This window comes from Rhinatrema bivittatum, chromosome 11 (genome assembly GCF_901001135.1).
Source record: "Rhinatrema bivittatum chromosome 11, aRhiBiv1.1, whole genome shotgun sequence".
In the NCBI taxonomy this organism is placed as follows: Eukaryota; Metazoa; Chordata; class Amphibia; order Gymnophiona; family Rhinatrematidae; genus Rhinatrema; species Rhinatrema bivittatum.
Window position 1 is genome coordinate 62460957 of NC_042625.1, and position 22584 is coordinate 62483540.

The 22584-nt window shown below is 42.7% G+C and overlaps 1 protein-coding gene across 6 annotated transcripts in view; it reads left to right on the plus strand.

Moving 5' to 3' along the window:
• Positions 1-20643, plus strand: part of TBX5 (T-box transcription factor 5) — a 62655-nt gene extending 42012 nt beyond the window's left edge. For all 6 annotated transcript variants that reach the window (XM_029619279.1, XM_029619281.1, XM_029619282.1 and 3 more), the window contains 2 exons: positions 5072-5313; positions 19567-20643. In XM_029619279.1, coding sequence (XP_029475139.1) covers positions 5072-5313; positions 19567-20138 — 814 coding nt within the window. In that variant the 3' untranslated portion in view covers positions 20139-20643. The remainder of the gene's footprint in view (positions 1-5071; positions 5314-19566) is intronic.
• Positions 20644-22584: the final 1941 nt, after the last annotated feature.

Below are 22584 nucleotides of genomic sequence, written 5' to 3' on the forward strand. Positions count from 1 at the left end.
GGAAGAGGGTGTTTAGATCAGGGGAAGAAAACAACACGTGTACATTGGATTTTCAAATATGCTCACTTTATTTGCCCTGGATGAGCTGCCTGTACAAATGGAAGGTGCAAAGTATACATACAATAAGGATTACTTGCAAAACTGCTCGTGTGTGCCCATTTATGCATATATATGGGTGCAGCAAAGTTGCTACTATATTTAATAACGTGCATGGATATGATATGCACAGATTATAAAACATGAGTACATATGCATACTCAAATGATCTCGCATGCAAAAACCATGAGTTGCATAAGTTCAGACTTATCTGGAAAGGCAGCAACACTTATCCGGACAAGTTCTGATTTATGTGGCTAGGTAACAGCACTTAGCTGGATAAGTCTCAAAAGCATTACTTGTCTGTCTAAATAGCACTTTTTGGACTTATCTGGGTATGTAAGATAGCCAGATAAGTCTATAAAAAAGAGTTACTCATCCAGATAAGTTCAAATTTGTCTGTTTACATAGTGGCAAAGGCACTACTTAGCCAGATAAGTTGAAATTTAACCAGATAAGGGTGTGCAAATGGTATACCTGTGTATTTGTATTTCAAATTTTACAGGGATACATGAACAGATTTTAGATGGATTACTTAGATGCATTTACCTCCCTGTAAGTTGATTTTTACATGCGAAAATCAGGGTATTTTATAACATGTGCATGGCAATGAAATAACTAGCTTCATCAATTAGTCAACCAGTTCATTCAGTCTATCTACATCTCCTGAAGACCCTCTTGGCTTTTCAGCCTGAAGTTTCCCCATTTCACCCACACCCCCTTAACCCAATCATTTTTTCACTTTTAAGATGTTTATGATCACTTATGCTGGATAACGACCAGGTGTAAATATATGCAAGTAAATGGCTTATGTGCGTCACTTTGGCAGATTGTAAAATAGCAACTTGCGCGTGTAAATGCTGGCCCCCTTCCCAAAACATCCCTGGCCTGTCTCTTTTTTACACATGCAAATTTACTTGCAGGCTGTGATTTAGAAAAAAAAGCACACAGGTAAAAATACTCAATATGAACCACAAGATATTGTAACTAATAACTGATCTGAGATCATCATAAATATAAAGAGCTTGTAATATCTCTCGTAACAGCAGATACAATGTGTTAGCCACCCAAATGTTGTATCGCTCAAATACTTATAGTCATAGGTCTCATCAAAAAATGTTTTCAACAATGTTTTTCTTTTCTGCATGTAAAAGAGTTTCTAAAGGGAAAAACACTTATCTGTATGTATTAGAGGCTGGAAGAGTATTAGAGTCAAAAACGCCAATCCAATATGAATCCTATTTAGGTACTTCATCCTGGATTGTGTCTGACCAAAAATGAATTCCATTCTCCATTGAAAACAAAAGAATCTTATGTCAAACATTTGAAATATCAATAAAATCACATTGTATTTATATCCAGGCACATATTGCTTAAACGCTTAATCGCGGCTCAGTAAATTCTTGAGCATGTGTCTCTTGAATCTACCATCTTGTATCTGTATAAATGGTCTAAAAAGCTGTGCTCAAGAAGCAATCAACCATCTGATACAGGCCTATGTTTTGGTGTGTTAACGCCTGCCTCAGGGAATGGAATTACCTTACAAAACTGCATAATACATTCATTTCAAAATGGCAGTGAGCTGCAAATGATTGTCATGTGAATGCATATGAAATAATGAATGCATATGAATGTCATGTGCAGTTTTGTAAGGTAATTCTATTCCCTGAGGCAGGCGTTAACACCTGAAACATAGGCCTACGTTGGATGGGCGAATGTTTCTTGAGCACAGAATTTTTGATCGTTTTTACGGCGACACAGCCATTCTCCAAAGCTAAGAATTAATGGATTTTGTAGTCTATCTGATCTTTGGGGTTAAGTCGTTTGGGGTTTTATTGATTTTTGTTGAACATGCAGATGAATGAAAACTTTGCTGCTTGACTCTGACACTGTTTTGCAGCCCATTATGTGGCAAGAGATGGTAGATTGTACTGTTGCACCTATGTAATGCTGATTCTGGGGTAGATTTTCAAAGGGTTATGCACGTAAGATACGAAAACCTACCCCTGAGCGCGCCGAGCCTATATTGTATAGGCTCGGCGGCGCACGCAAGCCCCGGGACGCACGTATGTCCCAGGGCTTTCAAAAATGGGCGGGCTGGGGGCGGGGCGGCGTTTCAGGGGTGGGCCTGTGCCGGGGGATGGCGAGCCGGCAGCTGGCCGGCACTGGCAAGTTACGCCTGCCTCAGGCAGGCGTAACTTTTGTAGCAAGGGTAGGGGGGGATTTAGTTAGGGCTGGGGGGTAGGTTAGATAGGGGAAGGGAGAGAAAGGTGGGGGGGCTGAAAAAAAGTTCCCTCCAAGACCGCTAGCTTTACCCCTTATTCAGTAAGGGGTAATAGCGCGTCAAAAACGTGCGTCCAACCCCCCCGAAACTAATAGCGCCCACAACATGCAAATGCAATTAGTTATTACCGCATGATTCAGTAAGCAAAATGTGCAGCCAAGCCGCACATTTTACTTTCAGAAATTACCGCCTACCCAAAGGTAGGCGTTAATTTCTGCCGGCACTGGGAAAGTGCACAGAAAAGCAGTAAAAACTGCTTTTCTGTGCACCCTCTGACTTAATATCATGGCGATATTAAGTCGGAGGTCCCAAAAATTAAAAATAATTAAAAAAAAATGTTTTAATCGTCCCGCGGCTTGAAAACCGGACCCTGAATTTTGCCAGCGTCTGGTTTCCGAACCCGTGGCTGTCAGCGGGTTTGAGAACCGACGCCGGCAAAATTGAACATTGGCTGTCAAACCCGCTGACAGCCACCACTCCTGTCAAAAAAGAGGCGCTAGGGATGCGCTAGTGTCCCTAGCGCCTCTTTTTACCGTGGGCCCTAATTTGAATATTTTTTTTACTGAATCGCGCTCGCCTGCTCTCCCGCGACTTTTACTGTATCAGCCGAATAGTAAATTAGCTCCTAAACGCTTTACACTGTGTGATGTCACCAGCTCCCTCCTCTTCCACCCCTAAAGAATGGATAGGTATTGATGCAAAATATATACTAGCATATTCAGCCCTACAATAGCACAGCCTCCTACACTCTAAAATAAAGAAAAATGTGTATGTATGTGTGTTTGCATGTATGTGCCTGAGCTACAGTTGACCTGGGCCAGAGTACTGCTTACCACTGGAAATCTGCAGTGATGCTACACAACATATCCAAAATATAAAGAAAGGGAGCAGCCTGGTAGCTCAGTGGTAGTGCTGTGCCCTGCCATACTGACAACCTGGGTTTGGTTCTCAGTTCAGGTCTGCGTCCTGGGTTGACTACGAATGCAGCACTCACAGCCTCTTGAGTGAGGGATTTCAGTCATTGTGAAATGGTGACACCTAGTGGCCAGATTTAGAGTCCATGCTGCAAGATTCTGGAGGGAGCCATAGTGCAAGGCTTCCCAAACTGTGAGTTTGGACCCCAAATGGGGGTCACATAACCTTCAGCTGGGGTCTCAAGTGCCTCAAAAGGCAGCACTCTTCAGGTGCCAGCAACAGCAATATTAGTAGTGAAAGTCAGCATGGGATCTGTTAGCCAACACGTGCTCGCAGGCCTTGAAGTGGCACTGCCTTGCATGAGTTTCTGAGGTAACAAGAAGCCCTGCATGAGAAGGGCTCGATGCCACTCTATAGGGCACATGAGCTCGCATTAGCCTAAAGACCCTGTGCTGACTTTCAATAAGAATGCTGCTGCCACTTGCAGATCACTTCCGGGCCTGGGACCAGACATGAAGGGAGGGGAAGGATGCATGGGTGATTGGAGATTACCACTGCTCCTCTTCTTACTCACCACTAAGCCTACCCCAGAAAAAATGTCGCCCTTGTCATTAGCCTTCCCTGTCTTCCCAATATTTGTCATCCAAAGGAAAACGTTGCTCCTAACCCTAGCTAGGGGGATTTTTGGAGGAGGGGCTATTTGCAGAGAGGGATTTGAGGGTTGGATAAGGGATTGGCAATGGAGGGTGAACATGGGAAGTATGACAGAAGATCAACTGGGGATGAGAAAGGATCAGCTGGGGGCGGGAATATGAGAGGAGGAGGTGAGGCTGGAAAGTAAAACAGAGGATGGGGTGAGAAGGAGATAAATGATGGTGGACCAACTGGGAGTTAGAAGAAGGGTTGGGGGGGGGGGGGAATGAGAGAGAATCCGCTGAGGGGCTGTGAAAAGGACGAGAGAGAGGGTATGGTCTGGGGAGGTGATAGACGCAATCTGTGACTCATTACAAACAGACTGAATTGAGGCAGATGTTGCACTGTGCATCTCATATTTAGGGAGACAAATTCTCCAAAAAGTCATTTCTGCAGGTAGAACACACTTCTTTTCCTGCAAGAAAGAGCTTTGTAAAAATTGCCTTCCCTGTGTACAGATAAATGTATGCGCATAACTACACATGTATCTTTATCCGCACTGAGAAGAGGCATTCCTGGGGGCAAGAGTTGCACTTACATGCGTACCTTTGGAAATCCAAAAGTACGCGGGTAATTATTCTCTGAAAATCTACCTGCACATATTAGCAAGTACAAATATGTGCCGGTAGTTTTTTTGAGATAGCTTTGAAAGGGGAGTATACCTCTACTTTCCCTTGGAAAAGTCATGCAAAGTCCGTGGGTAAAAGGATATCCGCAGATTTTGCACCACTGTGGACAGTTATAAAATTAACCCACAAAAAAACAATGGTTGCTTTGGATAGCATCAGTTTTAAATGAGCTTTCCCCCCAAAACTTTTCCAGAATATACACTGCAGAGTGATCATTAATCACTACCATTTTTGTAACTGTTGCATAGAAGGAATGGGGTGCTTTTTTGTATACTGGTGTCCACTATTTTATAGTTGAATGCACTGTGTTTCCTGTTTACAGAGCAGAATGAATGAGCTGCAGCAATACCTGAGTTAATATGAGGTTTTTGGGTCAATAAAAATGTTGTCCTGTGACCGGAGCAAGAGTAGATCACATTAATGTGTCATTATAGTGTTTGTTGCTCATTTTCAGCAAGGAATACCCTGTGGTCCCCAGAAGCACAGTGAGACAGAAAGTTGCCTCTAATCAGAGCCCTTTCAGTGGAGAGACCAGGGGCTTGTCATCCTCTGCTAACCTAAGCTCTCAGTATCCATGTGAAAATGGCGTGTCAAGCACCTCCCAAGACCTTCTGCCTCCTACCAACCCATATCCTGCTCCTGCTCAGGAGCACAGCCAGATCTACCACTGCACCAAAAGGAAAGGTCAAACTCTAGGTAACAGCAGAGAGGGGCTCTCATCATTCTGTCCATCTGCCTTTCCGTATGCATGCGTGTCTGTTTCTCTCTCTGTTTATTGCTGTTCGTTTTTATCTGACTCAATTATTCTCTCTTCATATTGTCTTTAGTGTCTTTTTTCTTCTCTCAGTTGTGTGTCTGTGTGTATGCATGAGTGCACACTCCTAAGGGTGGATCCATCTGTATCTCTCCCTTTCTTTGGCCTATTGTTTTCACTTCATTTGTGTATGTATCTCTAAAGCTCTTTTTTCTGTCTCCTTTTAATCACTCCGTTTCTTTTGTTGATATCCACTCTTTTCTGCATTTTTGAAAAAAAAAACTTGACTCCATGCTTGGAGGATGTTTTGGAATTCCAGGGCTAATTTTGCAGCTGTCAGTCTAAGCCAAATATTATGCATTATATATTAGACATGTTGGGGTCCATATTTAGCAGCATTTAGACAAATAACTTGTACATTATCTGGATAAATTCCAACTTTTGAATATTTTGGGCATTTAACCAGCTAAACTTTAGCTGGAAATCTCATAATTTGGCTAAAATTTAGCTAGATAATGTAGGGATGTTCCAGGGCATTTCCAAGTGGAGTTAAGTTAGCCGGCTAATCTTGGACGTGCAGTAGAGCAGTCCTAAAGTTAGCCAGATAAACGTATCTGGCTATCTTTAAGATTCAGTAGTAAAACTGCACCACTGAATATCCCTCCAAAGTTAGCCGGATACGTTTGTCTGGCAATCCAGCCAGTGACTGAATATTATTCCCATTACTTTGGAATGAATATTGGACATTCAAAGTTGATACACGCAGTTCCCTTATTTAGAGGCATAAGATTTTAGATGCCCCAAAAAATGTTAAAATTAAACATTTAAGAGTGAATTTTCAAAATGTTATATGTGCAAAAATTAACATATATGCATGTAAATAGCCTCTACTCACATAGTCCATATTTTATAAAAGTCCAAAATATGTGCTAATTTTCACATTTGCGCCCACATATACTGTATGCATATAAAAAAGGGGCAGTCTAGGGACATTCCTATGTGGGGCCAACAGATACGCATGGAAGTTGCTATTTTAAAAGACACTCGAGTACCTTTTCCAACTTACTTGCATATTTTTACATGTTAATTATTTGGTATAAGTGATATTAAACATGTTTATTGTGTAGCACTTACTGGGTGGAAGTTCTGGGTGAACTGGGAGCAGGCTCGGTGCTATTGGGTGTGTGCAAACCATGCAATTGCACGGGACGGCACACCCAGAAGGGTGGCGGCTGCGATGGAAAGGGAGCCCAGCAAAGGGAGCAGCAAGAGGCCCATGCAGCTGCCCATCCCACCGGTGGCAGAAGAATGCAAAGGCCCATGTGGCAACTGGTGGATCCCATCCTACCAGTGGCGGTAGAATGGAAAGGCCCGTGTGGCCACCAGAAGCACAAGAAGGAAATGTGATTTCTCCTCATGTGCCTGCCAGTTTCGTGGTACTCAGCACCCATGGTGCTAGCACTTCCTGTGTGTGTGTGTGTGTGTGTGTGTGTAAAAGGGAGCCTGCCAGGGAGTGATGGATGTGAGTCTGTATGCCTGGGAACTTGCCTGGGGAGGATGGGGGTATGTGCGTATGTGTGTGAATGGGAGCTTTCCTGGAATGAGTGGGTGGGCTGGTCGTGAATGAGAGCGTGCCTGAGATGGATGGATGGGTGGCTGGATGGGTGGCTGGGTAGATTAGTTGGTTGGTTGTGAATGGGAGCCTGCCTGGAATGGATGAGTGAATTGGAGCTTGCCTGAGGTGGGAGGGTGGTTGGGTGTGAATAGGAGCCTGCCTTGAAGGGGTGTGAACAATTTTTGCCACCCCCACTAATCCATGACAAGCTCAAGGTGAATGGAAATTAAATGTTTTCAGGTATGGGAAGCAGCATATTTTTCCCTTCTTGTTTTAATTATTGGGTGTTTGATGTTTCTTCTATTTTGAAATATTTTATTGCCGTTTGGAAATTTTTAAAACTTTTTAGATGAGTTCTTAATTATTGGATGTTATTCTATTTGTCATCTTTTTGGCAAAATTCTTTTTATTAGTATGATTTATATTTCTTGATTTTATTGCTTGATTTATGAGAATTGGAGATGTTTCTGTTTTTCCATTGCTTCATAATAAACAGGGTGTAGCTTGTTGGAGTTTTCAGTTCAGTTTCTATCTACCCCTTTCTATTTATATTTTATGGTCTCTTTATTCTGTACTTGGTGAAAGACTATGTTCTGCATTTGTAAACGAGGTGAAATATTCTGCTAGCATGTTTAGTTTCTATGTAGGAATTTAGAGCAGACTGGTTTGTTCTACTTTCCTAATAGGAGGTGTTTCAGGGCATAGTATAATATTTGCAATTTCCTAGACAGGGTTGTTCCTGTTTGAGTGCTTGCAATTAATACTGATTTGGTATGGGATTTTTATTATATTGCTGTCATTTAGTTTACTGAAGGCTGTCCAAAGGTCAAACCCACATCTAACATGCGTTACAATAGGCCTACGACTATATGGGTTCCGAGTGTCTTTTTTTTTTTTGAAGGGTTTTCTGGGTGGTGCCATGTTTTTCTGTACAACAAACTGGTGCTGGCTACAGGACCCAGCTGCCATCAATTTTATGTACCGGTAGGTGGGGAAGGAGCACCAGGGGATCATTCCTGCAGAATTTAGCAGTTTTGGACCGGTGAATGGGGTAAAATAGGTTTGGGGGGAGTGTGTTAATTTTCATCGTTTCGACTGCCAGAGGGAGCAGGGCTTTTTTTTCGGCAGCAAAAGAGGGCTTGGGACAGAGAGTGAGACTGACAGTTTCTATTGTAGGCTGATTATTGGAAAAATTTTGTGTTAAAAAAGCAGAACCTGGGGTGGGGGGAGGGGGTGGAGCACAGCAAGTTTTTGAACAAGGCAAGCAAAAATTAAAGCACCGGCCCTGACTGGGGGTAGTTCAGGCTGAAGAACCAGGAGGGTCTCGATGACTTGGAGGAGGAAGGGTAAACTGGTGGACTAATTGGCACAACTGGTAATTTCATTGATGTGCGCATGTTATAAAATACACCAACTTACACGGGTAAGTCCTGTTTCACTTTCACACGTAAAATATAAGCACATATATTTTTGAATAGGCGAGTAAAGTATGCATGTTCAATGCATTGATATTCTTGGTTTCAATCCATTGCATTTATTGGCGCATAAGCCTACATGTGTGTATGTTGCAGGTTAAAGATACGCATATTTTTTAACACATGCATATATCATTCACATGTGGTATAAAATACTATAGTAAATCTATGTGTGGCTGTATACACGTGTATATATTGCCAAGCACAGTTCTTCATCTGTTGTTTTGAAATATTATTTTTATTAATATGATTTCACTATTATGATTGATGCTTTATATAATCTTGATTTTATTGTTTGATGTTTTCTGAGGAAGGATGATGCTTTTGTTTTTCCATACATGCACTACATACCAAGTCTGACTTGTTACGGTTTCCAGTTCAGTTTATGTCTATACTTTTCCATTTATACTTTATGGTCACTTTATTCTATATTTGGCGAGGGTTTGTCTGTGTTCTGTATTTATGATTGAGGTTAAGTATTCTGCTAATGTGTCATTTCTATGTAGGGATCTATAGAAGCTTGGTTTGTTCTGTTTTCCTAATAGGAGGTATATTGGTGTTTTAGGGCCTGGTGTAATGTTTGCTGTGCCACCTATTCATAGAGTGGTAACTGTGAGTGCTGGCAGCTGGTGCTGTTTTGGAATGGGAGGTTTATGATATTGTAATTGTAATTTAGCTTGCTCATGGCTTTCTGAGGACCAAGCCCACACCCAAGATGGGTTACAATAGTCCTAATATCATATGTGTTTCAAGGGTCTTTTTGGCTTTTATATAGGGTTTTCTGGTTGACATCACAGCAGTGCATGTAAACATAATACACATGCTGTTGTGATATTTTTATTTCAAATTACTGTACTTTGGTTTTTTTTTTTCATGTAAAATCTTTTATTATAAATGCATAATTTGAAATGGTGTGTGGAGAGGGCTATGGTGGAGGGGTGAAGGCTGGGCACAAAGCTGTAAGATTCACTTAGGATGCCTTAATACCCTTGCACTGACCCTGATTAGAAAAAGAATACAAATAAAATGTGAAACAAAAAAGCAGAATGAGAAAGGGCCAGCAATGTAACTGTTCTCACAGGGCTGCAAAAAGGTTAGCACTGGCCCTGCACGGTGGCGTCCTGTGAGGTCGTGCTGGCTGGGTTCCCGCCTTTCCCCAGTGAAAAGAGATCCCATACAGTTCCGCCATGCAATGATGCGATGGTGGGGGAGAAGGTGTGTGTGTGTGTGGGGGGGGGGGGGGGTACACAGGAGACAACACAAAAGCATTGGCCCCCGGGGCATCTGCAGAAAATAAAACCAGGGAACTAATGTTATTTGCTGAAAGCGAATATTAACCGATGTAAAGAAACTTGTGACCCAATCCAAAAGTATTCTGGTCTGCGTGCTTGTCCTGCAAACTACCAGGTGAATTTTCAAACATGTACGTTTGTAAAAACAAGCATGTATGCGCGTTGAGTAGCCTCTGCTCGCATATTCCATATTTTATAAAAGCAGTAAATATGCGCGTACATTCATTTTCATGCACGCATGTATGCGTCTAAAAAAAAGGGCGGTTTAGGTGCATTTCAGGGGAGGCAACAATTATATGCAGAGGGTACGATTTTAAAAGACATGCACTGGCGTACTTTTACACCTGCTAATTATCTTGCTTACGTGATATTAAATGTGTTTATGGTGTACTATTAAGTGGGTGGGAAATCTGGGTAAAATGGGGAGAGTTCAGGCTAGAGAGCCAGGAGGATCTCGATAACCTGGAAAAGGACCAAGCAAACTAGCAGAGTAATTGGCAAAACTGGTAATTTCCTTGACACACGCACGTTTTAAAATTGGCTGACTTTTGCATGTAAATCCCGATATATGCAAGTAAGTCCTACTTTACTTTTGCGCATGAAATATACACATGTATATTTTTAAAATAGGTAGGTAAAGTACACGTGTTCAGTGCATTGAAAAAAAAATGCATATACATCATAATGCGTGGGTTATAAAATACTATGGTAAAACTATGTGTGGCCATATACACACATATATGCCACCACACACATTTGTTTAAAAGTTATCCTCACTGGATGCAACAGGATGCTTCTGTCCATCCCATGGCAGCGGTCTGTGTCCCAGACTGTCCGCCTAGAAGTGATATTGCTACCACAGGTGAAGGGCACTGATTCTCTGCAACTCCAAGGGTCCTCTTCTCCACGCTCCTATGCCTCTGTCATGGAATTTCCTAATGGGTGAATCTCCAAGTTCTCTGATTTGCCCACTAAAATTCTAGTAACCTTTACTGGGGATGAGGATGGGGTGGGGTGGGGAGAGAGAGACTGGTGGGAGAAAACTGGAAGGGACTAAGGCTGAGAGGCTGGAAAGAGAGATGGTGGGGTTAGGAGCGGAGGGAAGAAAGACTAGTGATGATATGGTGGAACAAGAAAGAGAACTGAGTGGGAAAGCAGGGAGAGGGGCTGGAGAAAGTTGGGTCATGAGAAAGAGACTTCTGAGGAGATGCTGATGTAGAGGGACTGTGGGGAGAGGCTGGCAAGAGAGAGAGATAAAGGTGGGTGAAGAGTGGTTTGGGAGGGGGAGAGAAGGATACTAACGGGGAAGGGCCGGGTGGGGAGGAAAGATACTGGTGGAGGAGAGACTGGGCAGAAGAGAGAGAGAGAGATAGAGGGGAGAAGCTGGGGGATTAGAAGTGAGATTGGTGGGGGCTGGATGGGAGTCCCTAAAACTATTCATGTTGAAAAGGGATCCCCTCATCCAAAAAGGAAGAGATCCCTTAGTTTACTAAATTGCCGCTCTATAAAATAATCAAAGCAATGTATAATAAAAGAAGAACTCTGAAAGTACAGTCTTCTGAGGTAAAAATATCCCTTACAACATGCATATTATATTTCCATGCACTGCTATGGTGCTAACCAGAACACCCTGAAAAAACACATTTGGAACCCATATGGTATAAGGTTTATTGTAATGTATGTTGGATATGGGCTTGGTCCTAGAAACCCAAGAGTAAACTGAATTACACTTACAATATAGTAAGTCTCCCATTTCAAAACAGCAGTAACTGCCAGCACTCCAATAAAACAAAATTACCTATGAAAAGGCAGCATTGCTGCCCTAAAACACCAATACACCTCCTATTAGCAAAACAGACCAACTCAAGCTGCTATAGATAACTACACAAAAACTACACGCTGTATTAAAAAAAATGAAGGAGTTAAGAGATCAAAGGTATTTTAAAGAGAAAGACAAGAATTAAACTGTGGGCACTTAAGTGATTCAGGTGCATTCAACACAAATAATGAGCACACAGCCCTGTGAAGATTTTACATACAGCGCTGTGAAATTCTTGAGAGCAGAATTTGGGGAGAGACCTGTGCACTGTCCTGGCTGGATAATTCCAACACTGCTCCACCAAAAAGTGGAGCAAAGAATTACTGGATTGAAAAAAAGATTTTTCTATGTGGACATCAAGCAGGGGAAAATCATCCAAGACTGCCAAAGCCTTCTAATCTTCCGGCATAATTCCCTGTGATAAGAAGCTTGAGTAGGAATGCATAGTATAATCTTAACAGGAATTTATTGGAAACTGAAATTCCCCGCCCCCATTTTTTTCATATAGACAGTGACATCTGACTTTGGCAGTGAGGGTTGGAATGTGTCTTTATAAATTAAAAAATGTAAATTTTCAGCTTTGTTGAATTAATATTACACAAAGGAAAGATAACAATTTGCTGAAGAGTCTGTCACGTGCCTGCAAAGTTTAAAGATGATTAGTACAAGTCATCTAGATTTATACATTTGCGCCTAAATCTTGGCTAAGGCAGTGGTGCTGAGCTTAGAGACTGCTGAGGGAAGATTGTGAACATACTGCTTTCTGAGCTGAGTTGGGGGGGGGGGGGGTGGTGGTGGTGGTAATGATGATGTCAATTCAAGAAAAAAATCTTTTCACCCTGGAGAAAATGAAGGTGTAAGTTACGATTTTATTTAGTTATTTGAATAAGCAGCTACACAATGTGAACGTCAACAACAAATCTGCACATCTTGCTTTCTCATTGTGACTCTAATCAGCAACAGATGCCATTTGCTGAGGACGTTCACCAAGGTTCTTTTTAGGTTGCACCAGTGGTTCCCAAACCTGTACTTGGGTTCCCTGTAACCAGTTGGGTTTTTAAGATGTCCACCATGAAAGGCAGATAATACAATATGAGAGACGTTCTGGCAGCTGTGCTTTTCAATGCTTCTTTGCAGTCGGGAGGTTTTCAAAGAACTGGGGACAAGCAGATACGTTGTAACAATCTGCTGACCATGGGCCGCTGTTCTGCATTCGGTGTCCTGTACCTATTGGTCCCGGGCCTGGCGCAGTATCCCGAGATCTTCTGGGGTCAGCTGGCTTGGCTCCCAGTGTCCTGCCCCTCCATGTTATCTGGCTGCTCTGAGCAGGACCCGCAGGAACTCACCAGTTTTCTAGACCCAATAATCCTGGGCTGATGATGTCATCACTGTTGCAACATAAAGGGAAGCCCAAGCCCAAGCACCTGAGCAATAGGTTCTCTCCCCTTGTTCCTGTGCTAGTAGTTGTTCCAGTTGCTGTTTCCTGGTTTTGATCTCTGCCTGACCACAACTCTTGCCACCTACCCCGATCTCTGCCTGATCAAAACTCTCCTTCTGTTTGCTGCCTGCCCTGACTCTTGCCTGCCCAACCATGTTTATGCTTCATGATTCAGTACAGTTTCTTGCCCTGTCAGTCAGCAACCCCAGGGTCCACCACCCCAAGCCCATGACAAAAGTAAGGAGGAATCTTGAGGTCCATATTCAAAAGCCATAACATAATAGCTATTTGTCTAAACATCTTGCCCGGCTATATTCTAGCCAGGTTCTAGTTATTCAGCTAGAATTTAGTCAAATAAAAAAGGGGCATTTTATGGACGTTCTGAGAAGGGATTGAGTTCTCTGGCTAAGCTAGCCAAATATCCAGCTGTTAGCCGGATAACATTAGACCTGCTTCTGAGCAGATCTAAAGTTATCTGGCCTTGTGTAGCCGGGATACCACGCTACTTAACCGGATATCTTTAAAATATATCCAGCTGTCACCCTATAAAATAACAGGTTCAGATTAGAGGGGCAGCCAAGCCCCCCCCCCCCCCCCCCCACCAAAGTGTGATGCTAAAGCCTTTAGCAGGTCATACACTCTTACCCCTACTCACCCCCCTCTCCCTCAAACCTATTTAAAACTGAAGTGCCAGGTATAAAGTCCCTGATCCCCAGTAAACACACTGTTCAGCTGCCTCCCTGTCTTCCCCCTTACCCACTCACCACAAAGAGAAAAATTATGGTACCTGCCACCCCCTCGCCCAACCCTCTCCACCCTGGTCAATACCATTTTTATCTGTGCTGGGAGTGAGGGACATTCTGCCCCACTCCCAGCGCTTCCAGCTTAGGGTTCCAGGGCTACTGCTGTCAGAGCAGTGCTGGAAGCACCAGGAATGGGGCAGAGGGTCTCTTGCTCCCAGCCCAGATTTTAAAAGGTATTAACTGGGATGGCGAGGGTCGGGCGAGGGGGCAGGCTTCTGTTGGAAACAGGATGCTGGGCTTGATGGACCCTTGGTCTGACCCAGCATGGCAATTTCTTATGTTCTTATGAATCCCTTTTGCAGAGGGATTTTCAGTGGTTTGACTCCTTCAAGCATTGTCTGAACATCGCCTTTCCCCTTCTCGCTCTTCCCCAGCCTTGTTTTCTTTACGAACGTTTCACTGAGAACAAACGCTATCTCCTATCTGACTGCTGTGCGTCCCCAAAATGGCAAGCAATTCATCATCACCCCCCCTTCACATTGTACGGTGATAAGGAATCAGCAGGTTTCCTTCCAGTTTTGGGATTCTCACTAAATGTCTCCATGGGTGGTTTCCCCCCAATAGCCCCCCTCCCCTATAGGCCCTATCTCACTTCCTCATATTGTCATCAAAAAGACTATTGTCTCCTGGGCAGCAAATACAGAAACCTGACTGGGCTCACCAAATTAAGAAAGAGACCAGTGGCTTCATTGCGACTGTCTCCTTCATATCTTTCCCGGGCACTGCAACTTCATATGCATCTAAAACCAGTCTTTTTTTTTAATTTAGAAAGAAGAAGCTGCCAAATGTTTAACCAAAGCTGAGTTTCAAATGATATAAGGTTGCTTTATTTTCAGAGCTGTTCACTGCAAAATTCCCAAGTCTAGTCCATTAATGGTCACTGAGATTTAAATAAGAGATCAGAAATGGAACAATTTAGAGGCATGCAGCAATTAAGGGCAAAGAAAAGCAAAACAAGCAAGAAATTAAAAAAAAAAAAAAGGAAGTGAACTTCATGCCAAAACTTTATTTTTTTCAGCTAGCTCCAGTAATACTACCAATTCTCAAAAGATTTACCATACTGGGTCAGACCAAATATCCTGTTTCTAACACTAGGCAATCCAGGTCACAGGTACCTGGCAGGATCCCAAAAAGTTGATAGATTCCATGCTGCTTATACCAGAGATACGCAGTGGATTTTCCTAACTTAGTAATGGTTATGGACTTTTTAACCAGTATCTTGTCCAAATTTTTTTAAACCCAGCTACACTAACAGCTTTTTCCACATCCTCTGGCAATGTATTCCAGAGTTTATGTGTTGAGTAAAAAAAAAAAATTCTCTTATTGTCTTAAATGTATTACCTAGTAACTCTATTGCATGTCCCCTAGTCTTCATACTTTTTGAAAGAGTAAACAACTGATTTGCGTTTATCTGTTCCACTCCACTCATGATTTTATAGACCTCTACTATATATCTCATCAGCCATCTTTTCTCCAAACTGAAGAGGCCTGACCTCTTTAGTCTTTCCTCTTCGGAGAATCATTCTATCCTCTATATCATTTTGGTCACACCTCTCTGTACTTTTTCTAATTCTGCTATATCTTTTTTGAGCTGCAGTGACCAGAACTGCACACATTACTCAAGGTGCAATTGCACCATGCAGTGAACGCGAGGCATTATGATATTCTGTTTTATTCTCCATTCTTTTTCTAAATTCCTGGCATTCTATTTACTTTCTTGGCTGCCACCGTACACTGAATAGAGAATTTTAACATATTATCCACAATGATGTCTAGATGCTTTTCCTGAGTGGTGACTCCCAACAGTACTGTAAGTACTGGCAGTTCATGCTGTTTTCGTATGGGAGATTTACTATATTGTAATTCAGTTTATGCAAAGCTTTCTCAAGGCCAACATGCTTTACAATAGTCCTAATACCATACGGTTGTAGGTGTCATTTTTGCAAAGTTTTCTGGCTGGTACCATAGCAGTGCATGCAAAAAAATATACATATTGTAAGTGATATTTTTAACTTAAAACACTGAATGTTCTTTTTCATGTAAAATCTGTTACTATAAATGCATAATTTTTAATTGCTTGTGGGAAGGTGGGGGCCAGGAGTGAGTGCAAGGCTGTAAATTTCACCTGACACCTAATACCCTTGCACCAGCCCTGGCTGCACTGGCTCCACAAGAAAAAGCAGGATTCTATATGGAGCTGTGCTACTTTGGGTTAGTGGCTCTCCCCAGTCTTGGCCAGGGCTTAATTTTCTCTTTTTATAAGCCCAGGGAACAGTAGAGATCACTTCTTGTCCCTTCTCCCCTGGAGTAGGTAGGCAGAGCACAGCTGGGGGAACCATGAAAGCAGCAGACTGTGTAGCCTGCAGTCAATGGGAATGCACTGGAGTGGTGGGAGGGTTTTGGAGAAGTGGAGACAAGCTACAGGCACAGGTAGGAAGGAGGTAAATCAGAAGGATGTTCCTGTGGTGTTGAAGAGGCTTCAGTCTGATGTGACTGTACTGAGATCTGAGAGAAGCAGCTGACTGTGGAACCAGCGAGTCTCCTAGAGAATGGGATTGGGAAAGGGAGGAGGCTGCTGCAGAATGGGGAACGGTTGGCAGCAAGCAAGAACTTTATACCATGATGCAGCAGTGCTGGACTGGGGCCACTCACTGTGTGAGCACATACGCAGCAGCACAACAGTAGCATGTTTGTGTGTGTGTGTGTGTGTGTGTGTGTGAGAGAGTGAGAAAGACACACCCATACATACTTTGTCTGTGAGAGAGAATGTGTGTGTGTGTGTCTCTCTCTCTGACACAGACACGTGTGGATGTGTCTTTGAGTCTGAGAGTATGTGCCTTTGTGTGCCTCAGAGTGTATGTGTCGATAAAGTTTCTGCAATCTAAAAATCTGTTTGTGACTGAGCGTGTGTGCATCTGACACTGGCTGGCAATGTCACTACTTGCAACTGGTTCAAGAGCCAGACTGGAAATCCAGGATATATCTCTATAAGCAATATAAGCAGATGCATAGGGGGGCCCAACCAATTTGAATGGATGGAACGGGGGCTGCAGCTCTGCTCACCATTGGTCTAGAATGTGCTCAACTTCTTAGTTAATTAGGAAAGATTATTTTGGAGATACTTTGGCTCAATTCTGCCAGATTCCAGGGATGACTTGACATGCTTTTGGGAGCTGCTGACACATGTTCTGCAGGGAAAGTGCATGAGGGCATCAGATACCCCGTAGATTGGTTTTGAAAAAATCCAGTGGGCTGATATTTTCCTACAATCCGTCCCTGACTCCCAATGTGGAACCTTGCATTGCGTAGCTATAATTTGGGTTGCTCTTCCCTATGTGCATCACTTTGCACTTGTCCATATTAAATGCCATTTGCCATTTGGATGCCCAGTCTCCCAGTCTTGCAAGGTCCTCTTGCAATTTCTCACAATCCTCTTGTGATGTCACAACTTTGAATAATTTTGTATCAGCAGCAAGTTTGATCACCTCACTCATTGTTCCCATCTCTAGGTCATTTATAAATATGTTAAAAAGCAGTGGTTCCAGTACAGATCTCTGAGGCACACTGTCTATTTCAGTTCATTTTGTTGGAACCACGAAACAAAAAACAAAAAGACCGAAATTTCAGGTTGTTTAGTTTCATGTTAGTGCACTAAGCTCCATTAGTGCATACTACCTGGACTTTGCACTGACTGGATTTAGTGCACAATAACTGAAAATATTACAAATTGGTTTTAAAAGCCTCAGATGGGGGAGCAGTTCGTGAGCTAGACTTATGGTTTTGCATTCCCATTGGCTGTCTCTTTAGTTACTTGTTCGTGTTGCCAAGGTTGCAAGGTAGAGAGTGGGGGGAAAGTGCCACCTGGCTGGTTACAAGTGTAAACAAACAGGTAATAATAGCATCAAGTTCTAGTCAGCATAAGCATGCAATGCAAGTGCATATTTTGAATTTTCCAATTCATGTTCATTTTGGGATATGGATACTTTGAATCACCCAATCCTGCTTCATTTATTTAGAAGTACATGGTAATTGGTAAAAGTGTATTTTGATTCTGCCAATTATGTGATTGTGTTTATTTTTTGCTAATTTGACTCTTGAGTACAGATATATTAAAGGGTGTTGTGATTGTTGTCTGCTGCTTTGCTCTGTGTAGATTGATGAGATAGTATAGCTTTTTGATCTTTTGAGAGAGACATTAGTTAATACTTTTTTGAGATTTCAAATTAATCATTTTATTATTAATTGGTGGTTGATTTAATTAGTTAGTGTCAGTCTTGGGAGGCACTGGTCCTGTAAGATAGGGCATTAGTGCATAGGCTCTGTAATATGCAATGTGGTCTTACACTAACTGCTGCAGTGCTTTCTTATTAATCTGACAAAGTTTCACTGTCTGCTTTGCCCTTAGTGTGAGATTTTAATATTCTAGGTTTCTTTTCATCTTCCGTCTTTTGAACTGGTCTCTGCCCTCTGATCTGTGGCCACTGGCCTGTCATCCACTGACCTCAGTGAGTGCTCCGGTTTATATTAATATCTGATGGTGGGTACACACAGTCTGTCACTGCACACAGTGCTAGTTCTCATTTCTAAATTATAAATTTAAGTGCAGCACTCCTTCTACATACACCAGATAGTGTAGCAATGGTGTATCGAATAACATTCCCATGAAAACTGGTGTTCCACAGCGGTCTTCACTAACGGCAATATTATTTAACATATTTCTACTTCCACTATGCAGATTACTTGCAGGCTTGGGCATAAACTTTTATGTTTATGCTAATGACATTCAATTTTTTATTCAGTTGATACCTCAACTGGGCATACTCTCAATACATTAAATATTTATCTTGCAACCATATAAAAAACTCCTATACAAACACAGAATATTAAGATTGTTGAATTTACTCGATTTGGGAATACTAATTGAATCCAACTTAACAATGAAAAAACATATTAACAACATGATCAGAGCAGGTTACAATAAACTATGGCTGTTAAAACGCTTAAAACATTTATTATCCCAAGAAGACTTTTGTACAATTTTACAAACACTAATATTTTCAAATCTCGATTACTGTAATGCTGTCTTGCTCAGACTTCCAACATCCACTATCAGATCTCTACAGATGTTACAAAACACTACGGCAAGGATGCTTACAGGAAGTAAGAAATGCAATCACATAACTCCATTTTTTAAATCTTTACATTGGAGATCCATGAAATTTTGAATTCGCTGTAAAACATTATATAATTCATAAAATCATAAACCAAAAAGGTACAGAGTGGCTGAGTGCTTCAATGCACTTACGTACCCCACAACGTAAGCTGAGATCTGCTAACAAAGGTTTATTGAGCATACCCTCCCTTCAGAGCGCTCATTTAAGTAAGGGAAGAGACAGGGCACTATCGGTAGGAGGTCCAAAACTGTGGAACACCATGCCAACAGAGTTGGGGACACAAAAAGAATTTTAAACTTTCACAAATGATCCAAAAACATGGCTTTTTACACAAGCATTTGAGAGTGAAGTAATTAATCTAAAGAGAAAGAGAATATGCAAATCTCATTCTTTTTGACATACATTTTGTCTTTTATTGCTCTGATTGTATTTTATATTTTTTCTGAGTTAAATATATAATAATTGAAGGTGTTGTTACCTATTGTTTGCTATGAACCGCCGTGAATCAAATAAATAAATGGATGAGAATCATCATCATCATAATATTCTGAATAGATTTTTCTTCTCTATTTTCAACAGATGAAGACACAGAACACGCGTATAAAAAGGCTTATATGGATACCTCTCCCACAGAGGAGGATCCATTCTATAGATCCAGTTACTCTCAGCAGCAAGGACTGAACTCCTCCTACAGGACAGAATCCGCTCAGCGCCAGGCCTGCATGTATGCCACCTCCACTTCTGCCACAGAGCCTGTACCTAGCCTGGAAGACATCAGTTGCAACACTTGGCCTAGTGTTCCCTCCTATAGCAGCTGCACAGTGACTGCCATGCAACCCATAGACAGGTTGCCCTACCAGCATTTTTCTGCTCACTTCGCGTCAGGCTCCCTGATGCCACGGCTCACTGGCGTGGCTAACCATACTTCACCACAGATAGGTGACACTCATAGCATGTTCCAGCACCAGACCTCCATTTCCCACCCATCCATTGTTCGGCAATGTGGACCTCAGACGGGCATCCAGTCCCCCAGCACATTACAACCAACAGAATTTCTCTACTCCCACAGCATGCCCAGAACCCTCTCCCCACACCAGTACCACCCAGTCCATGGGGTGAGCTTGGTCCCAGAATGGAGTGAGAGCAGCTAATGTGACCAGCAAGAAATTGCCAGAATCTCAAATATACAATGTGCAGAGAGGGTGGAAGGTAGCACTACAAGGTGATTTATATTTTTTAAATGAATGTTCACGTGCAACATCAAACTCTGATATAATCAGCGATTTGAAAAACCCACATGATTTTTTTATTTCATTATTTTTGTTTCAAAAGAATAAAAAAAAAAAAAGACTTTAAACAGAAGAAATGTTTTCTGTAAATGACCTCCCTCGTGTGGATGTGGACATGGACATCCTCTGTGGTACAGCTTTTCCTTTTCCCTTCACAGTTGTTCAGACATCATTTGTGTTACTGCTATGTCAACCGTGCTCTTGTAGCACTACCACACAAACCATCACGGTACCTAATTCCTTTGCTCCCTCAGACTGTTGCTTCTTGGTTACTGATGGTTTGCCCTTCCTGTTTGACATGAGCAGAGTATGATGATGCCTTTGATGTTGATGTTAACATTGTTATATAATAAATAATAATATATTTTTCTTTTGTTTTCTTAAAGGAATACTAATGGTTTTGCTGGAAGCCTGCAAAGAATCCAAGCTACATGTTATATACATTGTTCATAATTTCATGACAATGCTCCCTCTGTAGAATGACTTAACTCTGGCTCCCATTTTTATATACACAACAGGCTGAGTCAGTCCTGGTTTTATTCACATTCATTTATTTTGGCATTAAGAGAGTGCTGAACAATAAATTATACAACAGGTACAAGTCCCTGCCCCTCAATGCTGACTATTTAAGGGGCAAATGCACTAAAAATGCATTAAACAGTTTTGCAAGCAATCTGCATTATCAATCACAAGCTGTTAATGTGCATATCTAGCCTCAATGTTAAAGCAAAATCTATGCTAATAAGGTAATAACATGCAAAACAAGAACAGCAAAAAAGTACATTTGTTAAAATGTGCAAAATGTAACACAGACACATTAATGCAGAAAGCTGAATTATACTTCCGGGAAGTGCAGTTAAGTTTTTGCATTACCACATGCACTTTTACGTGCATACTTTGCTATCTGCAGTAAAGCATGCTTTATTTGCATCTCAATAATACATGAGCTAATAGCCGATATAAATGTAGTTTAGTGCATTGGCCTGCAAGTGGGTATATGAGACAAGAGGGGATGGGAGGATAATTTAGAAAGTCATTTGGCAAATTGGCTTAGCTGAAAATGACCCCCTGCCTGGCTAAAAGTATGTACAGATTTCCCTAGCATGTACTTTAAGCCGGATTAAAAAAAAAAAAAGACTTTCCTTTGGGCATGTTTAAGTCAGGGGACTGTATGCGCTCTTTTGCCCTCTTTTGGCTATCTGCACAAATAGCAGGTTCAGCGCACATGGGTGCTTTGGGGGTAATTTTCAGTTTTATGTGTGTAAACAGCTCTTCTAAAATTGACCTGGGCTCAGCACATATAAAAGGGGCTGGAGTTCGAGCAGAGCTTCCACTTATGCGCATAGGGGTGGATTTTAAAAGCCCTATGCGTGTGGGGGGGTTACGTGTGCCAGGCCTATTGAGAAAAGGCCTGGCGATGCGCATAAAGCCCCGGGACGCGTGTAAGTCCCGGGGCTTGCATAAAGGGGTGGTCCGGGGGCGGGGAGGTCCGGGGGAGGCCTCCGACACAGCGGCCATTGCGTGCCAGTAGGCTGCAGGGTAGCGCGCGCATACGTACACCCTTGCGCACCCTTTTAAAATCTACCCCATACTTTTTGATGTAAAACAGGATGTGTGTAAGTACACACATGTTAAGTTACACTGTCCAACGGGGAGGTGTAATTTTATGCAAGTGATTGTGTGTGTGCCCTTGGCCAAATATCTAAAGTATTTTCACAGCGAACTTGCACATATAAATTCGCTCTGAAAATATTCGGTAAAGTCTGTGGGGTAGATTTTTAAAAAATGCGCGTTCGCGTACTTTTGTTGGCGCATCAGTCGCAAACAAAAGTACGCTGGATTTTAGTAGATACGCGCGTAGCCGCACGTATCTGCTAAAATCCAGGATCGGCGCGCGCAAGGCTGACGATTTTGGGCAGCCGGCGCGCGCCGAGCCGCGCAGCCTGCCTCCGTTCCCTCCGAGGCCGCTCCGAAATCGGAGCGGCCTCGGAGGGAACTCTCTTTCGCCCTCCCCTCACCTTCCCCTCCCTTCCTCTACCTAACCCACCCCCCTGGCCCTATCTAAATCCCCCCCCTACCTTTGTCCACGGATTTACGCCTCCCAGAGGGAGACGTAAATCCACGCGCGCCGAGACGCAACCCGGGGGTGGTTCCGGAGGGCACGACCACGCCCCCAGACCGCCCCGGGCCGAAACCACGCCCCCGGGCCCGCCCCCGAAACGCCGCGTCAATCGGCCCCGCCCCCGATACGCCCCTGACAAAAAACCCAGGGACTTACGCGAGTCCCGGGGCTCTGCGCGCGCCGGCA